At 42.8% G+C, this 22,503-nt stretch overlaps 1 protein-coding gene across 1 annotated transcript in view; it reads right to left on the reverse strand.

The window, feature by feature from the left end:
- The window catches only part of USH2A (usherin), a 437,205-nt gene that overhangs the window by 343,563 nt on the left and 71,139 nt on the right, over positions 1-22,503 (reverse strand). Inside the window, exon 4 of the mRNA XM_077485085.1 lies at positions 4,545-4,680. Coding sequence (XP_077341211.1) covers positions 4,545-4,680 — 136 coding nt within the window. The remainder of the gene's footprint in view (positions 1-4,544; positions 4,681-22,503) is intronic.

The following is a 22,503-nucleotide window of genomic DNA, read 5'->3' on the forward strand; positions in this document are numbered from 1 at the left end:
CCGCTCAAGCTGTCTTTCCTACATGTGGTTACACCAAATTCCGATCGTTTAAAACGTGGTGCAAGACGTACGACGGGACTAGAAAGAGGAAGTTCAATAGCCAGTAGCCAATAACTTCTGTCTCGTAGTTGAATCTGAGCATGTGTGATTTTTGGCGTGTCGGAATTGCATACACACGATCGGAATTTCCAATAGAAAGTTTTTCCGTCTGGAAAATTGAGAACATGCTATAAATTTTTGGCTGGCAGAAATTCAGACAGCTAAATTCCAATGGAGCATACACACGGTCACATTTTCCGTTGAAAAGCTCTCATCTGTCTTTTTCTGGCCGGAATTCCGACCGTGTGTACGTGGCATTAATTGCTTGCTTCATAAGAGTAATGTTTTTGAATGCAAGAGTATTGCAACATCATTGCACTCTTACATGTCCTAGGTGGACATACTGGGAACAATATTTGAGCAACTACAATGTTAAGAAGAAACATTTGAAACATTTTTGGAGGATGAAGGGCCAGGTTTCAGACCCTTACTTCTGTTTCTGACCCAAAGATACGAGGTATTCACTACCCCTAGTTCATCTTCTCTTTTCAGCCAAGCCACGTATGTTTTGAATAGAAGAACACTACAGAAATAATGGACTTTGTAGGCACCAATTATAAAAAAATACATATTCATTTATTAAACATATAACAATACAAAAAATCACATTTAAAAACTTTTTCGCAATAAAAAAATAAATGGCAAAACTGACAATGATGTATTGTTTGTATGTTTATATATTTCTCTCTCTTGTAGAACAACCAATAAGCTCCTGAAGAAGCATTCAATTGCGAAACATGTAGAGCGCTTTTTCTTGCATACTATGCTTTGATTGCAGGATCATAATGATGTTCTAAGTCTTGCATTTTTTGCGCTAGAGAGTTGTCAGTTTTGCAATTCATTTTTTTTATTGCGAAAAAGTTTTTAAATGTGATTTTTTTGTATTGTTATATGTTTAATAAATGAATATGTATTTTTTATAATTGGTGCCTACAAAGTCCATTTTTTCTGTATTGTTCTTCTAATCAAAATTGATCTGTAGGACGTGGCACTGTTTTACTAATAAGACTCCCACAGTACCATCCTGTGATGGAGCCTTGGTAAAAAAAATTGATATAAGCCACGTATGTTGTTGGCCTTAGTTCTAAGTATATTGATATGGGAAAAACACTATATGTGCAGCAATATAGAAATGCTGTGTCTGACACACTATACTGGAGTCTCTACTGCAGGGGGTCTCAAATTAGTGGCCCTCCAGCTGTTGCAAAACTAGAAGTCACATCATACCTCTGCCTGTGGGAGTCATGCTTGTAACTGTCAGCCAGGGCTGGACTGGGACAGAAATTTGGCCCTGGACTTCATCCAGACCGGCCCACTTACATTTTGAGTGTCCCATCAGCACCCCTTACATCAGAGTGTCCCATTACCAGCCCCCTTACATCAGAGTATCCCATCAGCACCCTCTTACATCAGAGTGTCCCATCAGCACCCCCTTACATCAAAGTGTCCCATCAGCACCCCCTTACATCAAAGTGTCCCATCAGCACCCCCTTACATCAGAGTGTGCCATCAGCACCCCCTTACATCAGAGTGTCCCATCAACAGCCCCCTTACATCAGAGTGGCCCACTGAGCCATCAGCCCACCGGGAAACTCCCGGTAGTCCCGATGGCAAGTACATGCCTGCTGTCAGCCTTGCAAAGCCTCATGGGACTTGTAGTTTCGCAACAGCTGGAGGGCCACCAGTTTGAGACCCCTGCTATATTGCATATAGAGACACACTCAGTAAGGTCAGAGGCACTAGGCTTAGCCGAAAAGCTGTGCTCAGTCTATGACTGTCAGTAAGAGAATATTGTCCAATGAGGGTGCATACAGCAAGCGGGAACGGGATGAAACCCCATTTTAATGCCAGCAAAGACGGAAAAACACATTTTAGGTTCTTTATAACAATGGAAAAAATGGAAAAGCTACAGAAAAATCGTTATAATTTAAACTCACTTTAAATGAATTCCATTTAACCACCTCGCGCCCGCCCTATAGCCGAATGACGGCCGTAGAGCAGGCGCGTTCGTCCGGGTGGTCGTCCCTGGACGTCCTGATGTTTACTTCCGCGATGCGCGCTGCCGCGGGTGCACATCGCGGAAGTTCTGTGTTCGCCGTGTCCCCCGGGGACAGGCAAACACAGATCGCTGTAAACGGCCAATCACAGCGGCCGTTTACAGCGTGATCGGCGTGTCCAATGGGAGATGATCTCATATGTAAACATATGAGATCATCTCTCAGCGCAGCTCTCCCTCCTCACACAGACAGTGTGAGAGGGGAGAGATGAACGGCTGCAGCGACAGCCGTTCTGCCTCGAGTTAAAAAAAAAAAAAAGTAAAAAAAAAAGTGCCATCCTCCCCCAGCAGTGCCATCCTCCCCCAGCAGTGGCATCCGCCCCAGTGCCATCCGCCCCAGTGCCATCCACCCCAGTGCCATCCACCCCAGTGCTACCTGCCCCCATGGCTATCCACCCCAGTGCTACCTGCCCCCAGTGCCATCCACCCCAGTGCTACCTGCCCCCAGTGCTACCTGCCCCCAGTGCCACCTGCCCCCAGTGCCACCTGCCCCCAGTGCCATCTGTTGTCAGTGCCATTTGTCCCCAGTGCCATCTATCATCAGTGCCACGTATAAGTGCCATCTGTCATCAGTGCCACGTTTCATCAGTGCCACATAGTGCCATCTGTCATCAGTGCCACGTATTAGTGCCATCTGTCATCAGTGCCACGTATCAGTGCCTTTTGTCATCAGTGCCACCTGTCAGTGTCACGTGCCATCTGTTGTCAGTGTCACGTGTCATCAATGCCACTTATCAGTGCCATCTGTCATCAGTGTCACGCGTCATCGGTGCCATGTATTAGTGCCATCTGTCATCGGTGGCACGTATTAGTGCCACATATTAGTGCCATCTGTCATCAGTGCCACGTATTAGTGCCACATGTCTTCAGTGCCACGTATTAGTGCCACGTGTCATCAGTGCCACGTATAGGTGCCACGTGTCATCAGTGCCACACATTAGTACCATCTGTCATCAGTGACACATATTAGTGCCATCTGTCATCAGTGCCACGTGTCATCAGTGCCACGTATAAGTGTCATCATTGCCACGTATCAGTGTCATCTGTCATCAGTGTCACGTGTCATTGTCCTGGTGCTTCAAAAGTGTAATAAATAGTCAACAAGTTAGATGTGTAATTTATGTTCCTAGAACACATGATGGCGCTACCTGCATGTTGGGCCTCTCTATGTGGCCAGGCTGTGAAAAAGTCCCACACATGTGGTATTGTAATACTCAGGAGGAGTAGCATAATTTTTTGGGGGGTGTCATTTGTGGTATACACATGCCACGTGAGAGAAATAACCTATTACAATGACAATTTTGTGGAGAAAAAAAATGAAAAATCTTAATTTTGCAAAGAATTGTGGGAAAAAAATGACAACATCAAAAAGCTCACTATGCCTCTTACTAAATACCTTGGAATGTCTACTTTCCAAAAAGGGGTCATTTGGGGGGTATTTGTACTTTCCTGACTTGTTCGGGTCACAAGAAGCGAGATAGGCCACCAGTACATCAGACGTTAACAAATTTTGTGCGATTCTCACCACAGCTTGTAGACTCTATAACTTTCACAAAGACCAAATAATATCCACTAATTTGGGTTATTTTTACCAAAGATATGTAGCAGTATAAATTGTGGCCAAAATTGATGAAGAAAAATGAATAATTTGCATAATTCTGTCACAGAAACAAAGAAATATGCGTTTTTTTTTCAAAATTTTCGGTCTTTTTTCATTTAGGCTGGGTTCACACCGCTGCGGGGGGAGAACCGGATGTGATTCGCACAGCAAATCACATCCGATCTCCGTAGCGCTGCGAGTTCAGCCATACAGATAGTATGGCTGAACTCGCAGCGGTCCCGCAGCAAACTCGCACGGGACCCTTTTTTGGGTCCGCAACGGAATCGGATCGCATGGGGGTTCACACCATGCGATCCGATTCCTGTGCGAGTCGGCAGATCGCACTGCGATATGCCGACGGATCTGGGGGTGTCATTAACATAACATTGACACCCCCAGCCGTCCGCATAGGGCAGTGTGAACTGCCGGCGGGAGGTATGCGATGCGGGAAAACGCCGCGGATTCGCGGCGTTCCCGCATCGCAGCAATGTGAACCTAGCCTTATAGCGCAAAAAATAAAAACCCCAGAGGTGATCAAATACCACCAAAAGAAAGCTCTATTTGTGGGAAAAAAAGGACAATAAATTAATTTGGGTACAGTGTTGTATGACTGAGTAATTGTCATTCAAAGTGTGAGAGACCGACAGCTGAAAATTGGTCTGGGCAGGAAGGGTGTTTAAGTGCCCAGTAAGCAAGTGGTTAATAACTACAAATGCTACTTTCTTTTATTCCAACAAATAACATTTCTACTGGGGAAGAAGGATGGAATAAAAAGAAGCCGAATCATACCCTTCACATTTTGCCCAAGACGTATATAACTGTCCGCAGCATTCTCATAAACTGGATCAGTCAGTATTCTTGAATCAAATGCTGTTAAATCTTCTTCCGGTCCATCAGTGAAGAAACTTATTCTGGTGTAATGCACCTACCAAAATAATGTGTACATATTACAACAAAGAAGAGATTTAGGCATGCAGGTTAATAATATTGTTTAGACTGTTCTCTTTATATTTTAAAAAGTTAGGGATTAGGAATGCCAGGCAGAGATATAAAAGACACAACCGGGTTGATTTATTACCAGAGTTTAGGAAGGTCACTTGGTAAAGTAAATTTTCATGTAACTTAGTAAATGAGTTGAAGTTCTTTTGAGTTAAATCATCCAATCAGGAACTTGCACAAATCCGTATTATTTTTTTGTATATATACAGTGCCTTGAAAAATCTCCACATTTTGTCATGCTACAAACAGAAACGTAAATGTATTTTATTGAGATTTTATGTGATAGACCAACACACGTTTGTATTCAGCCCCCTTTATTTTGATACTCCTAACTAAAATCGAGTGGAACCAATTGCCTTCAGAAGTCACCTAATTAGTAAATTGAGTCCAGCTGTGTGTAATTTGATCTCAGTATAAATACAGCTGTTCTGTGAAGCCCTCAGAGGTTTGTTAGAGAACCTTAGTGAACAAACAGCATCATGAAGGCCAAGGGACACACCAGACAGGTTAGGGATACAGTTGTGGAACAGATTAAAGCAGGGTTAGGTTATAAAAAGATATAAGATACAATGCATCGCTAATAAAAATATTGATCAATTTATCAAGTGAAAAGAAAACGAAGGCAGAGTCCCATTGAGATTCAAGTCTATATATATCAATGGGGTAACACCCATCCGTGGGGATAGAGATGATAGGTTACAAAGGAAGAAATCATGCAGAATATTTCATATAAAGTACATCCAGCTCCACATCCAGGTGAGAAGATATACCAGATCCTTGTGACCACTAAATAGTAGTCTCACCAACTTCAGAGAAAGAACGGTCTCCCCAGGAGCTTTAGAAGTTGTCTGGAACTGCAGCTAAAACCGATGATGCTCAGAAAAACATAAAAAGAAATGCTCCCATAGTGTAGTATTTTGTAAAGGTGGATTTAATAAAAACAAATGGGTTACACTTACAAGAAAAAAAGCCATTTGAAAGTGATACAGCATCATTTGTTGAAAATGGAACTGCAGCATCTCCATAGGCTTCACTTCCTATATTGTTTGCCCATCCACTTCCTGAAAGGAAACATGTGATGACGTCACCGTTGTAGGCTTCACTCTATGCGTTTCGTCACTAACGGACATTGACTGGGGATTGACCATAAAAAGATATCCCAAGCTTTGAATATACGGAGCACTGTTTAATTCATCATCCGAAAATGGAAGGAGTATGGCACAACTGCAAACCTACTAAGATTTGACCATCCACTTAAACTGACAGGCCAGGCAAGGAAAGCATTAATTAGAGAAGCAGCCAAGAGACCCATGGTTACTCTGGAGGAGCTGCAGAGATCTGCAGCTCAAGTGGAAGAATCTGTCCACAGGACAACGATTAGTCATACACTCCGCAAATCTGGTCTTTATGGAACAGTGGCAAGAAGAAAGCCATTGTTGAAAGAAAGCCATAAAAAGTCCCATTTGCTTTTTGCGACAAGCCACGTGGGGGCCACAGCAAACATGTGAAAGAAGGTGCTCTGGTCAGATGAGACCAAAATGTAACTTTTTGGCCTAAAAGCAAAATGCTATGTTTGGCAGAAAACTAACACTGCACATCACCCTGAACACACCATCCCCATTGTGAAACATGGTGGTGGCAACATCATTTTGTGGGGATGCTTTTCTTCAGCTTGGACAGGGAAGCTGGTCAGAGTTGATGGGAAGAGTGATGGAGCCAAATACAGAGAAATCTTAGAAGAAAACCTGTTAGAGTCTGTAAAAGACTTGAGACTGGGGCGGAGGTTAACCTTCCAGCAGGACAACAACCCTAAACATACAGCCAGAGCTACAATGGAATGGTTTAGATTAAAGCATATTCATGTGTTAGAATGGCCCAGTCAAACTCCAGACCTAAATCCAATTGAGAATCTGTGGCAAGACTTGAAACTTGCTGTTCACAGATGCTCTGAATTCAATCTGATAGAGCTTGAGCTATTTTGCAAAGAAGAATGGGCAAAATTGTCACTCTCTAGATGTGGAAAGCTGGTAGAGACATCCCAGCTGTAATTGCAGCTGTAATTGCAGTCAAAGGTGGTTATTCAAAGTATTGACTACAAATGCACGCCACACTTTTCAGATATTTATTTTGTAAATAATGTTGAAAAACATTTATCATTTTCCTTCCACTTCACAATCATGTGCCACTTTGTGTTGGTCAATCACATAAAATCCCAATAAAATCCAGTTACATTTTTGGAATACTAGTGAGCTGCTTGTACAAGTAAACAGTCTTTATTTTGCTTGCAAAAATTAGGCAAACAACACCAGCTTACTTCAGTAAATTAAACAAATCAGTCCGAAACTTTACAGCAAGGGTTTACAGCAAATAACACAATGGCTTACCGCCAATATAATAGTCCCTTACCAGCTTTCAAGGTTCCCACCTGCTTCAGGGTCCAGGAAAAGGCCAAGGGCAGTGTCTCAGTAGCCAGACATTTCACAGTCCTTTCACAACTGTGTCCTCTTTCACACCACACCTCATGGACATCTGCTGACAACTTTCTGCTCTTTTTGGCCCTCCCTTGCAGGCTGGTAAACCCTTGAAGGATGGAAGTAGCCATAAACCAGGTTGGAGGCTCTTTCCCACCCAAAAATCTCTGGAAGCCTCAGAATTTCAGGTCCTGTATGAGTACTTGACAATCCTAGGAATGGTGCAAGACAGCTTTCCCTCTCTTTCAACCCAGAACCCCTCCCCCTGCATGAGTGAGAATCCCTGAGTAATGGGGACAAATACCTGCCTTCCAGGACCCAGCCCTGCCATTCCTGAAGTCCTGTACTACTATATATATATATATATATATATATAAAGAGAGAGAGATAGAGAGAGAGCTAGAGAGAGAGAGAGAGAGAGAGAGAGAGAAAGAAAGAAAGTACAACCTTGTATTCAGTTATTTGCCTGGAGTTAAGCTTTAACATTTGATTTCTGGGTCCACTTTAACCACTTGCCGACCAGCTGCTGCAGTTTTACTGCGGCAGAATGGCACAGCTGGGTGAAGCAACGTTACCTTACGTCGTTTCGACTTTTAGACACTAGGGGTGTGTGCGCCCGCAGTGTGTGTTCGGAGCCGATGAGAGCACCCAGCGGTTGCGATTTCTCGTGACAGAGTGAGAACCGGGATCTGTGTGTGTAAACACACAGATCCCTGTTCTCTCAGGGGAGTAGAGACAGATCGTGTGTTCATACTATGTATGAACACTGATCTCTCTCTCCTCCTAGACAGTCCCATCCCCCCTACAGTTAGAACACACCTAGGGAACACATGTAACCCCCTTGATCGCCCCCTAGTGTTAACCCCGTCCCTGCCAGTGACATTTATATATATTTATTATATTACCGTATATATATATATATATATATATATTAAAAATACATTTATTTATAATCAGGTCATTTTTATAGAACTGATTTCTGTATATTTTTCACTTGTCCCACAAATTTGTCAAAAGTGTCCAATTTGTCCACCGCAATATCGCAGTCCCTTATTGCGATTTTTTACCAAAAATATGTAGAAGAATACATATCGGCCTAAACAGAGGAAAATAAATGTTTTTTTTTATAATAAATGTGGGATATTTATTATAGCAAAAAGTAAAAGATATTGGGGGCTATTTAGGATAGGTAAATCCACTTTGCACTACAGGTGCACTGCAAGTGCACTTGGAAATGCAGTCGCTGTAAATCTGAGAGGTAGATCTGAAATGAGGGAAAGCGCTGTTGATTTTATCATCCAATCATGTGCAAGCTAAAATGCTGTTTTTTTATTTTCCTTGCATGCCACCCTCAGATTGACAGCGACTACACTTGCAGTGCACTTGTAGTGCAAAGCGGATTTGCCTTTCGTAAATAACCCCCCCTTGTGTTTTTTTCAAAATTGTTGCTCTTCTTTTGTTTATAGCACAAAAAATAAAAAACACAGAGGGGATCAAATACTACCAAAATAAACGTCTATTTGTGGGGAGAAAAAAAAAGACATTGATTTTGTTTGGGCACAGCATCACACGAGCGCACGATTGTCAGTTAAAGTGACGCAGTGCCATATCGCCAAAAATGGCCTGGTCTCTGAGAAGCCAAATCTTCCGGGGCTGAAGTGGTTAATGAAACAGAGACTGCGCTTTCTATGCAAATCTCAATAGTTTGCTGCATCCAGTTATTTCGAACTGAGCATAATCACTTATCCTGGGCTGAAAGTCTGCTTAATAAACACGCCAGGTAAAAACAACAGAATTAGCAATCAATGGCTAGAACACTTTTGTTGCAGTAAAATAAATTTTCTCCAGTAACAAAAGACAATTAGAGGATCGTCATACACTGAAATTCCCCTTTGAAAATCACAGCGCAGTCATTCAGCACCGCAGGTATAATGACTGTACCTACGTTTCCTTAAGAAAAGAAAACATGAATTGTCTCCCATTCACATTCTAAGTGATTGTCATCAGCAGATCTGGAGCTCTGATGAAGGATAAACATCCCGGATGGATTACCTAAAGGGGGTGCAAATTTGCCATTGAGTATCATTACGTCGCTCGCAGATTAGCTTCTAAACAACTTTCATGGTTCTGCAGTTTACAATTTCTGCAAATTGCACATTTCCCCAAACCATTAGAAGACAGAAACTCGCCACTTTAAGGAATGAAAAATTAAATGCTCGAGTTATTATGCATTGCTCACAAACATTTGTTTAGTAGGTCACCCCCCTCTCCATTTTTTTTCCCCTGTTTTTCATATTTCACTATCTCCATGCATGAATTTCATTACAAAAGCTTTTAAAAATAACAAGTGCGGATGGAATTGTGTTTTCAGTAATATTATTAAATATATATATTTTTTACAGCCTGTTACTGTCATTCAGTTCCCGACTGTTATCATTATAAAAGATACAGCCATCCCAGTGCGTTATTTGTAACATTATCTCATGTTTTACAACATCTCTGCGCAATGAAGAGACGTGCAGTATGAAATATAACTCAGAGAGAAACTTCTTGTTGGCGTTAATGTATAAAAGGGGAATGTGGTTCCATCTCTACTGTCTTTACCCAGCCAAATCCTGACGAACAGCCAATTTCTTTTATCACATTAACACAGCCATGAGGGAAACACATTTGTTCAAGTCAACTACACTAAAGATACCATTACCAATGCAGCATATACATGTTTTATATCAGCTGTATTCTCAGAGTATGAGGGAGCAAACAATATATTAAGACTACACTGACAGTTTATTTAAGAAAAGAAAATTGTCTCTGCAGAGGGACAGAAGTTAGCAATGTATAGCTAAAGCTCGGTGTCACCAATCTAATAAAGGTAATAATTCTTAAGAAGCTTTCTTTATAGCGGGAAACACTCTTGCGATAGTCCTGTCATATCATTCAAAATAAAAATGTTCTTTTATAAGTTTAACTATACCTTTATTTCTAAGTGAAAATTCAATTTATTTTTTATATTTTTTGCTGTTTTATTTTGTGTTTCTTTTCACCATTCTATATCTTTTTTTTATTTACTTTTCTTTTTGCCTTTTTTTTATTTGCTATCCTATTTATTTAAAAATCTTATTTCAAAATTGATTCTTTCTTTATTGTCATATTTTCTTGTTGACAAATATGTTAACCTTTTTGCTATTTCTACTTTTCTTTTTGCTACTTTTGAATATTTTGTGTTTCTCTTCTTTTTTTTTTTGTATGGGTTTATGTATATATATATATATATATATATATATATATATATATATATATATATAGTGGTTAGCACTCTCACCTAGCAGTAAAAAGGGTCGCTGGTTTGAATCCCAACCATGACACTACCTGCCTGGAGTTTGCATGTTCTGCCTGTGCCTGTGTGGGTTTCCTCCTGTTTCTTCCCACACTCCAAATATATGCTGGTAGGTTAATTGGCTTCTGTCCAAAATTGGCCCTAGTATATGAATGGGAACCTTGGATTGTGGGCTCCTTGAGGGTAGGGACCGATGTGAGTATGCAATGTACAGGGATAGGGGCAATTGTAGACACTCACTCAGGTTGAACTGGATGGACTGGTGTCTTTATTCAACCTTACTAACTATGTAACTATATATTTTACTGTCTTTTTATAGCAGTATAATTCTCCCTTTGTTTTATATTTGTCTTTATTGGTGCTATATTTTATTTCTGTTTTATATTTTTTATCGTTTATTTCTATTTTTCTTTAAATAACTGTTTAATTTTGTCTATCTTACATTTAACTATTAAGAATAGTCAGCTTATTTTGGGGATACCTCATCCATCTTCATTAACATTATATGTCTATTTTATATTTGTTTTGTTTGTGATATATTTTATTTCTGGGGTATATTGTTTATTTAATTTTAAAGAATTCATGACACAATGCCACCCCCTCTCTCAATTATGACTCAACAGCTTCCTTACAATATGGCATTAAGCTAATTTATAACATGGACAGAAAGCTTGGCTGGTGATTGGTATTCTTTTACAAAAAAATATATAAAATGTTCTTTATATTGCTATGAAAAGCTTCAGCACAAGATCAATTGGAAAATGTACAGTGGTGTTGGTGGAAACATTTATATTAATGATTGTAACCAAGAAAGGTTAGACTGCTCAATAATTTTTCTTGAGAGATGAACAATGGAATGTAAGAGATTGCCTGCAACAGCTATTCACAATGGCTGTCCAGTGAACACATGAAGTTATAATTTGTAATCATCACCAGTTTTGATATCATTGACAACTGTAAAGATTAGATATGGTCTATGTTTGTAAAAAAACAGCAGCAAATAAATGTAATACTGTGAGCATATATACTGTATATCACATATAGGTAAATGTTTTGACAAAATAATACTGGGTTCTGAAGGTAATTCACAAATAAGCAATTTCTAGAGCTCTGAAAGCTCACTGCTAGTAGAGATTGTATACTATTGACAAGGCATAATTTCAAGCTCATGGTTTTGCAGAAGCAGCCAATCGGTGCCTCTGTCTCACTAAGATCTCACCCTTTACGACTTTGTGAAAGTATTAGTTTGGTGCCTCTTGATGGAAAGTGACACTCATGGCTACAGGGCAGGCAATTTTTGGGAGTCAAAAAAAAGGGGTTGTTATGCTGCATACACACGATCGGACTTTCCATCAGAATGAACTCTGATGGACTTTTCGACTGACTTTTCGACGGTGTTCCGATGGAGTTCTTCTAAAACGGACTTGCCTACACACGATCACACCAAAGTCTGATCGTTTAATGCATTTAGCGTGATGACGTACGACAGGACTATAAAAAGGAAGTTCAAAAGCCAGTAGCCAATAGCTGCCCTTGCGTCGTTGTTGGTCCATCGGACCTGCATACAGACGAGCTGTTTTCTCGCTAGGAACTGGTTCCGGCAGAAAGATTTAAAACATGTTCTATTTCTAAAGTCCATCAGATTTTTCGACAGAAAAGGTCCGATGAAGCCCACACACGATCGAATTGTCAGATGGATTTGTTCTGTCTGAACTTTGCTGTTGAAAAGTCCAGTCATGTGTACATGACATTAGGGATGTATATATCAATAAAATTACTTGTGCCAGTTATGCAATATTGCCCCTTATTAGAAATCAAGGTCCAAATAACTCCCTCCCTTCATGCCCCTTTTGGTTCATACTTCCCCTTTATATAATCTATGTAATAAATAAAATAAAAGTGCCTAGGCATTTGCACATGTGGTACTTTGGCAGGGTTGGCCAGACAGAGATTTTATGTGACCCTCCCCATCTGCTGAGGTAATGTTACTACATGCTTAAGTGTGACTGACTGCCATGAGAGCCCAGGACAGGTACCAGATAACTTTTTTCTAAATTATAAATTAAATACACTCTTTGGAAGTTTATGGACCTGACCATCCTACCAATATCAGCATCATAAAACCATGGGTAATCATACATAGTTGGCCCACCTTTGTGGCAGAGCCAACAAGGACAGGGGGTTTTGGAGAGGACTAGGGGCAAGCCTCCTACCCACTGATTCTGGCCCTTGGAGAGAGCAGACCATTCTCCAATGATGGACAACAATGTAATGGATGCTGAGAGCAAGGCTTGGATTGATTCTCGGAAAAAGGACAGTAAAGCTTCCCTTCTGGAGTGGATAGAAAGATGTAATACTAATCTTGTACAGGCTTATGGTCAGAGGGAATATGCTGGCCCCCCTGCAGACTGGGTTGGAGAGACTCCTTCACTTGGGACATAAATATTTTTCAACCTTAGTCCTCAAGAGATCTATGAAGATAAATGAATTCCACTGTATCAGACTGCTGGAACGTTGTTTGTCCATCATTAGAGAATGATCTGCTCTCTCCATGGGCCATAATGAGTGAGTAGGAGGCTTGCCCCTAGTCCTCTCCAAACCCCCCTGTCCTGGTTGAGTCTATCATAGAAGGCTTTCCACAGGGAGTGTCTGTGGTCATTTAGCAAAATCATCACAGAAGAGTTCAGTAGGGTTGAAGCCAGGTCTCTGTGAAACCCACTCAAGGACCAAACTCCTTGACCAATGTTTTTATGTAACTGGATTTGTACACAGGGGTCAAATCATGCCGAACAGAAGAGAACCTTCCCCACACTGTTGCCACAAGGGTGGAAGTATAAAAGATCAACACATTTTTGGCCATATGGCGTGTTTAAATGGTCGGGAGGGTCAGGAAGTGGAGGAGAAAATTTATGTTTTAAAAGTCTCCTTCATGCTTTGGGTCATGGCATCTCCTCCTATTCTTTTTTGGTAAAACCTCTGTATGGCTATTGCAACAATATGCTTATAAAATTAATCCTATTAAATACCTATGCATGCATTTTCAAAGACATTTTAAAACAAATAATGAAAATTTGTTGGACGGATAATGTATAATGGATAATATATAGTATATTGACTGCTATGACATATATTAATTTCTTATTTATTCATACTCTATATCCTATAGATCTACATGTGTAGCACACAACACCTTTTTATATTAGAGCCTTAGATCCATCCTGTTATTTTGTAGACTCTCACATTAGACTGCAGTCAAACAATAGAACTCCACTATTAATTACTTGCTTAGATTAAATCTACTATTCCTTTACAACATGACACAGATAAAGCACAAAGTGAAGAAAAATATACTAATAATAACCAGATTTTTCTAAACTGTTCTTTACAGCTCAAGCAGCTATAGGAGGCATGCAAATCAGCAGTTTTGACTTTGAAGGCTGCATACTTGTTCCTGGTCAATGAGAGGTCCTCAATGCAAGCTTACAATATAGCTTTCTTTTAAAGAGGCTCTGCTCTGTGAAAGCTGTGCCCTAAAAGAGTCAGAGGACCAATGACTAGTCAACTGTATTGCCTCTGGTCTCCCACTGTCTTCCCTATTACTGACTTGCTCTACACCTCATCTCTGTGAATGATCATCTTGGCAGAGACAGGGTTTTGTTTCCAAGCGTCTCAGAGCCACCTCCCTAATAATTGATGACCTGGTGACTGGTGGTATAATGATCAAGAAGCAGCAGGAGAGGTGAATAAAGCACAGAGCCACAGAATGAAAGAAAGAGAACCAGGGAGATCCTTGCACTGCACTGTCCTCAGGTACAGCTTTCTCACCAGCAGGAAAAGATGTAAACAGCACAGTAGTGACGACAATACATATTATTCCAAAAATCCTAGCAGTCAAAGACAGCAGTCTTAGATTATTTCACACTACAGGTATACAGCTATGAGCCTCAATAGACAGAAATTCCTAGGCACAGAAAGTGCACTGCTATTTTTCAGAAAAAATTCTACACAAAACGTGGATTTTTTTTCAGGGTGATGCTTAAGTACAATTAACATTTCTAGATGTTCCCTATAACATAGCATATCTTCTCATTTTGAGTTCAGGTCAGCGTTAAACACTACATGGCACTAGATAGAAAAGCCAAACAGCTTCCATGTACTATGTGTACTATGTGATAAAACGGAGTTACTCCCATGGAATGACCCGGCTTTATCATTACGTAAAGAGCTGAGCCAACAAGTACTCCATCATTATCTTAAAGCCCAAGTCATTTGTAACTTTGTTTAATACAACATTAATAATACACAAGACAGCACTGCCTTCTGCTGATGGGGCTCTCTGTCTTAAAGGACAAGTTTTCACACGACAGTTAAACAGTTATGATGTAAAGGCGTTTCATTAAATCATAAGTACCTTAACCTTTTCTTGAAAGAACTGTAGGATTTAAAGATTTATAAATAATTTTTTGCCTGAACTAGGAAATGACTCATATTTGACAAGTATTGAAATGATAATGCTGATTTCAATAGGCATTCTAAGAGCATCCTATCCTCCAGAGAGTAATATGGTAGCGAGTTCCCCTTTGCATTTTGATTTTAAACTTTCTTCCTGAAGCTTTTAACAGGCTGCTGTCTGCCAAACTGTGGCTGCATAACACTGATACGACCAGGCAAAATAAAGGCTACCAAAAAGATTATGTTTTATAATTGTAGACAGCCAGGCAAGAAAAGCCACATCAATCTGACATATCCCGGAAAACTTCTAAAACAGCTTGTGTTTAATCAGTTTTGTGCCTCTTTTCAGTGGAAATTCATTAAGCTCTACCTAATTTTCTTAACTAGAACCTGCATATTTCACCGACAACCCCCAAATCTTACATTCACAGTCACCGTGTTATAATTAATAGTTAATGTATAACGTACTTCAGTGATGAAGACGCTTTGAAAAGGTGGCTTAAAACATGGGATGCATAATTAATGAATGCAATTAGAGGGAAGAGTACTAATAATCAATTGAACTATAGTCAGAAAAAAAAGACTATTTTAGATCAACAGTGGGTGAATCCTTAAATATGCTTCAGCATCGATTTTACCAGAACAGCTATTTTCTCTAAAGATTTCAAATAAATTCAACTTCACAGAATCTACAGTTTCCGAATGCTGATGTGTCCGTATCATCCCAGCCTCTCTGCCCAATGTCTTGCACAGTAGTCAAACTACTTCCAACAAGCCCCAAACCCAAATACATTATATACTGTATAAACAAAAAACCTATGTTATACAGTATATATATATATATATATATATATATATATATATATATATATATATATATACACTTGTAGGGTGAGTCACTCCTCTTGTATCAAAGTTTAAGAATAGGAAACCGTATCAATGATTGGCTCCCAATCATCCACCTTATATAATGTATCAAAAAAAGGAAGGATGCAATCTCCAATTGCAATTTCTTTAGTTCCAAATAAGGTTTCTATTCAAATGACATACATTGTAGCTGTACAGTTTCAACCATCCCTGCTCTTCATCAAGATGTCTATATATACAGTTAGAGATGGCCTTTACGGTTCGCCCGGGATGTCGGTTCGTGGCAAATTTTGCGTGTTCGCGATTCGCCAAACCGGTGGATTTCTGGCTCTGTTCGCCCGGTGGACATATGCGTTTACATTGTGAAAGAGCTTTGACCCATGATGACACATCCATCATGGGGTACAGGACAGCCAATTGAGACATTTCAGCACATGGATAATTGGGCATTCCCCCTACCTTATAAATAGACCTGATCTGGCGGCCATTTTACATGCTGTCTTTTGTCAGTGTAGGGAAAGGTTGCTGTGTGGCGCAGGGACAGACCGTAGTGACACAAATCTCTAGCTATTAGGTCCACAAAAGTCCTTTTAAGGACTGGTATAGGTGTACAGTATATAGGGTTCTGGTGCATTGTTGTGCTGGTGATTGCTGAGTGCACTGCTGACTGATTCTGCAGCTGTCTTTTGTCAGTGTAGGGACAGGACGCTGTGTGGAGCAGGGACAGTCAGTTTAATCACTAGCTATTACTATTAGGCCCACAAAGGTCCTTTTAAGGACTGGTATAGGTGTACAGTGTATAGGGTGCTGGTGATTTCTGAGTGCACTGCTGAACAATTCTGCAGCTGTCTTTTGTCAGTGTAGGGACTGAGGGACAGTCTGCAAATCACTAGCTACTAGGTCCACAAAGGTCCTTTTAAGGACTGGTATAGGTGTACAATATATAGGGTTGTGGTGCACTGCTGCTGACTGCTGTGCTGCTGATTGCTGCCCGATTCTGCAGCTGTCTTTTATCAGTGAAGGGACTGAAGGGACTGAGGGGTCTGCAAATCACTAGCTACTAGGTCCACAAAGGTCCTTTTAAGGACTAGTATAGGTGTACAGTATATAGGGTTGTACACGTATAATCTACTTTCTTCCAAATATAGAAAGAATATTATACTTGACTGCTGCCCGATTCTGCAGCTGTCTTTTATCAGTGTAGGGACTGAGGGACAGTCTGCAAATCACTAGCTAATAGGTCCACAAAGGTCCTTTTAAGGACTGGTATAGGTGTACAATATATAGGGTTGTGGTGCACTGCTGCTGACTGCTATGCTGCTGATTGCTGCCTGATTCTGCAGCTGTCTTTTATCAGTGTAGGGACTGAGGGACAGTCTGCAAATCACTAGCTACTAGGTCCACAAAGGTCCTTTTAAGGACTGGTATAGGTGTACAGTATATAGGGTTGTACACGTATAATCTACTTTCTTTCAAATATAGAAAGAATATTATACTTGACTGCTGACCGATTCTGCAGCAGTCTTTTATCAGTGTAGGGACTGAGGGACAGTCTGCAAATCACTAGCTATTAGGTCCACAAAGGTCCTTTTAAGAACTGGTATAGGTGTACTATTTGGTGTGCAGTATATAGGTGTGTAATACACGTATAAAATACTTGCACATATAGAAAGCATAGTATAGTGCATTTCCACTGTGCAGCATTGTGACTACTGAGTGGTTCTGCAGCGATACTACAAAGAGTGAAAAACGCAAGTAAAATTTTTTTATTATAACTGGTGTGATAGACCAGTGGCCACCAAAAACGACAGATTGAAGCGGGGTGTTATATACCTTCTTCCACATACATATTGCACTTCTGGAGAGACTTTTGTCACAGGGTCATTTAAAAAATGACAGGCAGAGGAAGAGGCAGGCCCTCCCGCAGGGGTGGTAGGGGTAGGGCAGGAGCAACAGACTTGAGCCAAAGTGGCAAATTGCAGAAGGTGCGTGCGATTAAGTCAAAGGACGCACCAAACTTGGTTGAGTGGCTCACTCAGCCTTAGGCCGCGTACACACGGGCGGACTGTCTGACGGACTTGGTCCGCTGAAACGTGTTTCAGCGGACAATCCGCTCGTGTGTGGGCTTCAGCGGACTTTTTCAGCGGACAGTCTGGCGGACTAAGTCTTTCGGAATTTCCGTAATATTGTCCGTCCAAACTTGGTTTCAGCAGACAGTCCGCTCGTGAGTAGGCAAGTTGGACGGACTAAGTATGGCGCATGCTCAGAAAGGATTTACACGGCCGAAGGTTGCATTGCAGTGTATTGGACGTCGTATTTCTAGTCCCGTCATACGTGTCTGTTCATCGTGTGTGGTCAAGTCCGTTCATTCGAAAGTAGGACGGACTGTCTGTCGGATTGTCTGACGGACTTAGTTGGACGGACAGTCCGCCCGTGTGTACGCGGCCTTACTGTTCTGCATCCTCCTCATCCTCTCGATCTGCACCCTCTTCACTCTCTGCTGTGTGCACCCCCAAAGACACTATTACCACCACCACCACCACCATATACCTTCCGCTTGAGTCACAGGAATTATTTTCTGATCCATCACAAGACATTGCCGATGCGCAGCCACTCTTGGCATTGGATCAGGAAGAGGAGGTAGCAACAACCACCACTCAGCAGCACATGGCTCCACAGTGTGGCCTTTTTTTAACGTGTCCGCTGCTGACAATATCGTTGCCATCTGCAATCTTTGCAATCAACGCATAAGTCGTGGTAAGCCCAACACTCACCTAGGGACGACTGCCTTAAGAATGCACATGAGCTGCTATCACCGAGCCCAGTGGGAGCAACGGAACCCACAAAGCCACACTCCAGGCTCTCACCGTCCAGCCTCATCTTCTACTTCTCCTTCTCCTCACAATTGTCCTCCACTCCAATTTCCATCATGCCATCCTCACGTTTTTCTGGAAAAAGGCAGTCTTCCGTGGGCCAAATGTTCGAGCGTAAAAAATTTATGACACCGGATAACCCTCTTGCCCAACGGTTGACGGCTGGCTTGTCAGAACTGATAGCCCGCCAACTACTGCCATATAAACTGGTCGACTCGGAGGCCTTTTGAAAATGTGTGACCATTGGAACACCACAATGGAAGGACCCAGAAAGGAAGTATTTCTCACAGAAGGGCATCCCAGAGCTATATGGCCATGTTCAGCGGTAAGTGAATGTATCTCTGGCACACAGTGTCGGTGCCAAGATACATCTCACCACAGACACGTGGTCTAGCTAACACGGGCAGGGAAGGTATATCACTTTTACTGCCCACTGGGTGAACCTTCTGACGGTCGTCAAGCATGTAACCCGTGGCACTCGAGTAGATTTGGTTTTACAGCCACGGATTGCATGCAGGCCTGGCTCTTCTTCTCCTCCTCCTACTCCATCATCCTCCCTCTCCTCCTCGGCTGACTCCTTCTTTTCCGCTGCTAGCGTCTCTTCTGCTGTGCCGCCCAAGCTCCCCAGAACCTATTCGACATGCCAGGTGAGACATTGCCATGCTGTGCTGCGTCTGTTGTGCCTGGTAGCCAAGAGCCACACTGGCCCGGCACTCCTTTCAACTTTGCGTTCACAGGCATATCAGTGGCTAACACCGCTCAATTTGACAGTTGGTAAAGTGGTGTGTGACAACGGTGCCAATCTGCTTAGCGCATTGAAACAGGGCAAAATCACATACGTGCCATGCATGGCACACGTCTTAAACTTGGTTGTGCAGCGATTCGTTGTGAAATACCCTGGGGTCCAGGACATCTTGTGGCAGGCAAGGAAAATCTCGGCCCATTTCAGAAGATCTTACACGGCCATGGCTCGTCTTGCTGACATTCAGCGGTGACACAATCTGCCAGTCAGACGTCTTATTTGCGATGGAACTCAACCTTCTATATGCTTGATAGGCTGCTCCAGCAGAAACATGCAATTAACAACTACCTGTATGAACTCTGCGGCACAACAGGTTCTGGGGAGCTTGGTTTTTTTTCACCGCGCCAGTGGCTGCTCATGCGCGACGCATGCGGACTTCTGGGGTCATTTGATGAGATCACCAAACTGGTCAGTGGCAGCCATGGCGCCATCAGTGACATGGTACTTTATGCCTTCTTTATGGAGCGTGCATTGCATCGTGTCATTGATCAAGCCATGGAGGAGCAGGAGCAGGAAGATGAGGAAGTCGCAATGCTGGATGAATTCCCAGGGGGGCTACTCTATATGAGACAAGTAAACAACAGGAGTCTGAAGAGGAGTCAGAGGAGGCTGGTGCCGGGGCGGATGAGGAGGAGCAAGAAGAGCATGCTTTAAACCTTTCTGGGATCCCTGTTGTTGTGTATGGATGGGGAGAGGAGAACGAGGAGGATGGCATTATCCTGGATGATTGAGCAGGAGCCAGGCCACCACACCGCTTCCAGTTTAGTGCAAATCGGGGCCTTCATGCTCCAGTGTTTTAACAGGGACCCCCTTATAAAAAGCATAAGGGTCAAGGACCAGTACTAGGTGGCAACGTACTTAGACCCCCAGTACAAATACAAAATGGTGGAAATGTTACCACCGTCACAGAGGAATGGAGCACTTACAGACCTTGCTTCGACAGCTGCTGCATTCTGCTTTTGCGTGCACTGGCAGAGGAGGAATTCCCACTCCCAGAGAAAGAGTTGCGGGTACCAATCCAACAGCGCCTGCAAGAAGAGGGCGGTTTGAAGATGTGTTGGTGACTTCTGATATGAGGTCATTCTTTCAGCCGACCCATCGACAGGTGTCATCTGGATCCAGCATCAGGGAATACCTAGACCGGCAGGTGTCTGACTACATCGGGTTATCGGCCGATGTGGACGCTCTGAGGAGTGATGAACCCCTGGACTACTGGGTGGGCAGGCTTGACCTCTGGCCAGAGCTTGCCTAATTTGCAATGGAACTGTTGGCTTGCCCCTCGTCCAGTGTCCTGTCCGAAAGGACGTTCAGCGCAGCAGGGGGGATCGTGACCGATACGCGTACTCGCCTAGCTCACGACAGTGTTGACTACCTGACATTTATAAAAATTAATGAGGTATGGATCTCAGAGGAATTCAACACATGTGACCAGTAGACCATGTACATGCATAACTCTATAAACGATTTATTTAGACCTTTTTTCTAACTTTGGCTCACTTCCTTGTACAAAAAAAGCACACCGTACTATATGCCCATACCCTCCTGTTTGAAGAGGTTGAGCGGTGTCATATTTTTGGGTCCTGCAGCGAGTTGCTGGTATCAGTACTGCTGTCAGTGCTCTCGATCTCGGTGCTGGTGTCAGTGCTCTCTCTCTATCTCAGTACTGGTGTGGTGTCAGTGTTCTCGATCTTGGAGCTGGTGTGGTCTCAGTATTCTCTATCACGGTGCTGGTGTCAGTGCTCTCTATCACGGGGCTGGTGTCAGTGCTCCCTATCACGGGGCTGGTGTCAGTGCTCTCTATCATGGTGCTGGTGTCAGTGCTCCCTATCACGGTGCTGGTGTCAGTGCTCTCTATCACGGTGCTGGTGTGGTGTCAGTGCTCTCTATCTTGGTGCCGGTGTGGTGTCAGTGCTCTCTAACTCGGTGCTGGTGTCAGTGCTCTCTATCACGGTGCTGGTGAGGTGTCCGTGCTCTCTATCTTGGTGCTGGTGTCAGTGCTCTCTATCACGGTGCTGGTGTGGTGTCAGTGCTCTCTATCATGGTGCTGGTGTCAGTGCCCCCTATCACGGTGCTGGTGTCAGTGCTCTCTATCACGGTGCTGGTGTGGTGTCAGTGCTCTCTATCACGGTGCTGGTGTGGTGTTAGTGCTCTCTATCTCGGTGCTGGTGTCAGTGCTCTCTATCACAGTGCTGGTGTGGTGTCAGTGCTCTTTATCTCGGTGCTGGTGTCAGTGCTCTCTATCACGATGCTGGTGTGGTGTCAGTGCTCTCCATCTCAGTGCTGGTGTGGTCTCAGTGCTCTCTATCACGGTGCTGGTGTGATGTCAGTGCTCTCTATCTCGGTGCTGGTGCCAGTGCTCTCTATCACAGTGCTGGTATGGTGTCAGTGCTCTCTATCTCGGTGCTGGTGTGGTCTCAGTGCTCTCTATCACGGTGCTGGTGTGGTGTCAGTGCTCTCTAACTCGGTGCTGGTGTCAGTGCTATCTATCACAGTGCTGGTGTGGTGTCAGTGCTTTCTATCTCGGTGCTGGTGTCAATGCTCTCTATATCGGTGCTGGTGTCAATGCTCTCTGTCATGGTGCTGGTGTCAGTGCTCTCTATCACGGTGCTGGTTTGGTGTCAGTGCTCTCTATCAAGGTGCTGGTGTGGTCTCGGTGCTCTCTATCATGGTGCTGGTGTGGTGTTAGTGCTCTCTAACTCGGTGCTGATGTCAGTGCTCTCTATCACAGTGCTGGTGTGGTGTCAGTGCTTTCTATCTCGGTGCTGGTGTCAGTGCTCTCTATCTCGGTGCTGGTGTCAATGCTCTCTATCTCGATGCTGGTGTCAGTGCTCTCTATAACGGTGCTGGTGTCAATGCTCTCTTTCATGGTGCTGGTGTCAGTGCTCTCTATCATGGTGCTGGTGTGGTGTCAGTGCTCTCTATCACGGTGCTGGTGTGGTGTCAGTGC

The sequence above is a fragment of the Lithobates pipiens genome, unplaced genomic scaffold (genome assembly GCF_037356315.1).
Source record: "Lithobates pipiens isolate NorthernLeopardFrog02 unplaced genomic scaffold, aLitPip1_a1.2 Scaffold_18, whole genome shotgun sequence".
In the NCBI taxonomy this organism is placed as follows: domain Eukaryota; kingdom Metazoa; phylum Chordata; class Amphibia; order Anura; family Ranidae; genus Lithobates; species Lithobates pipiens.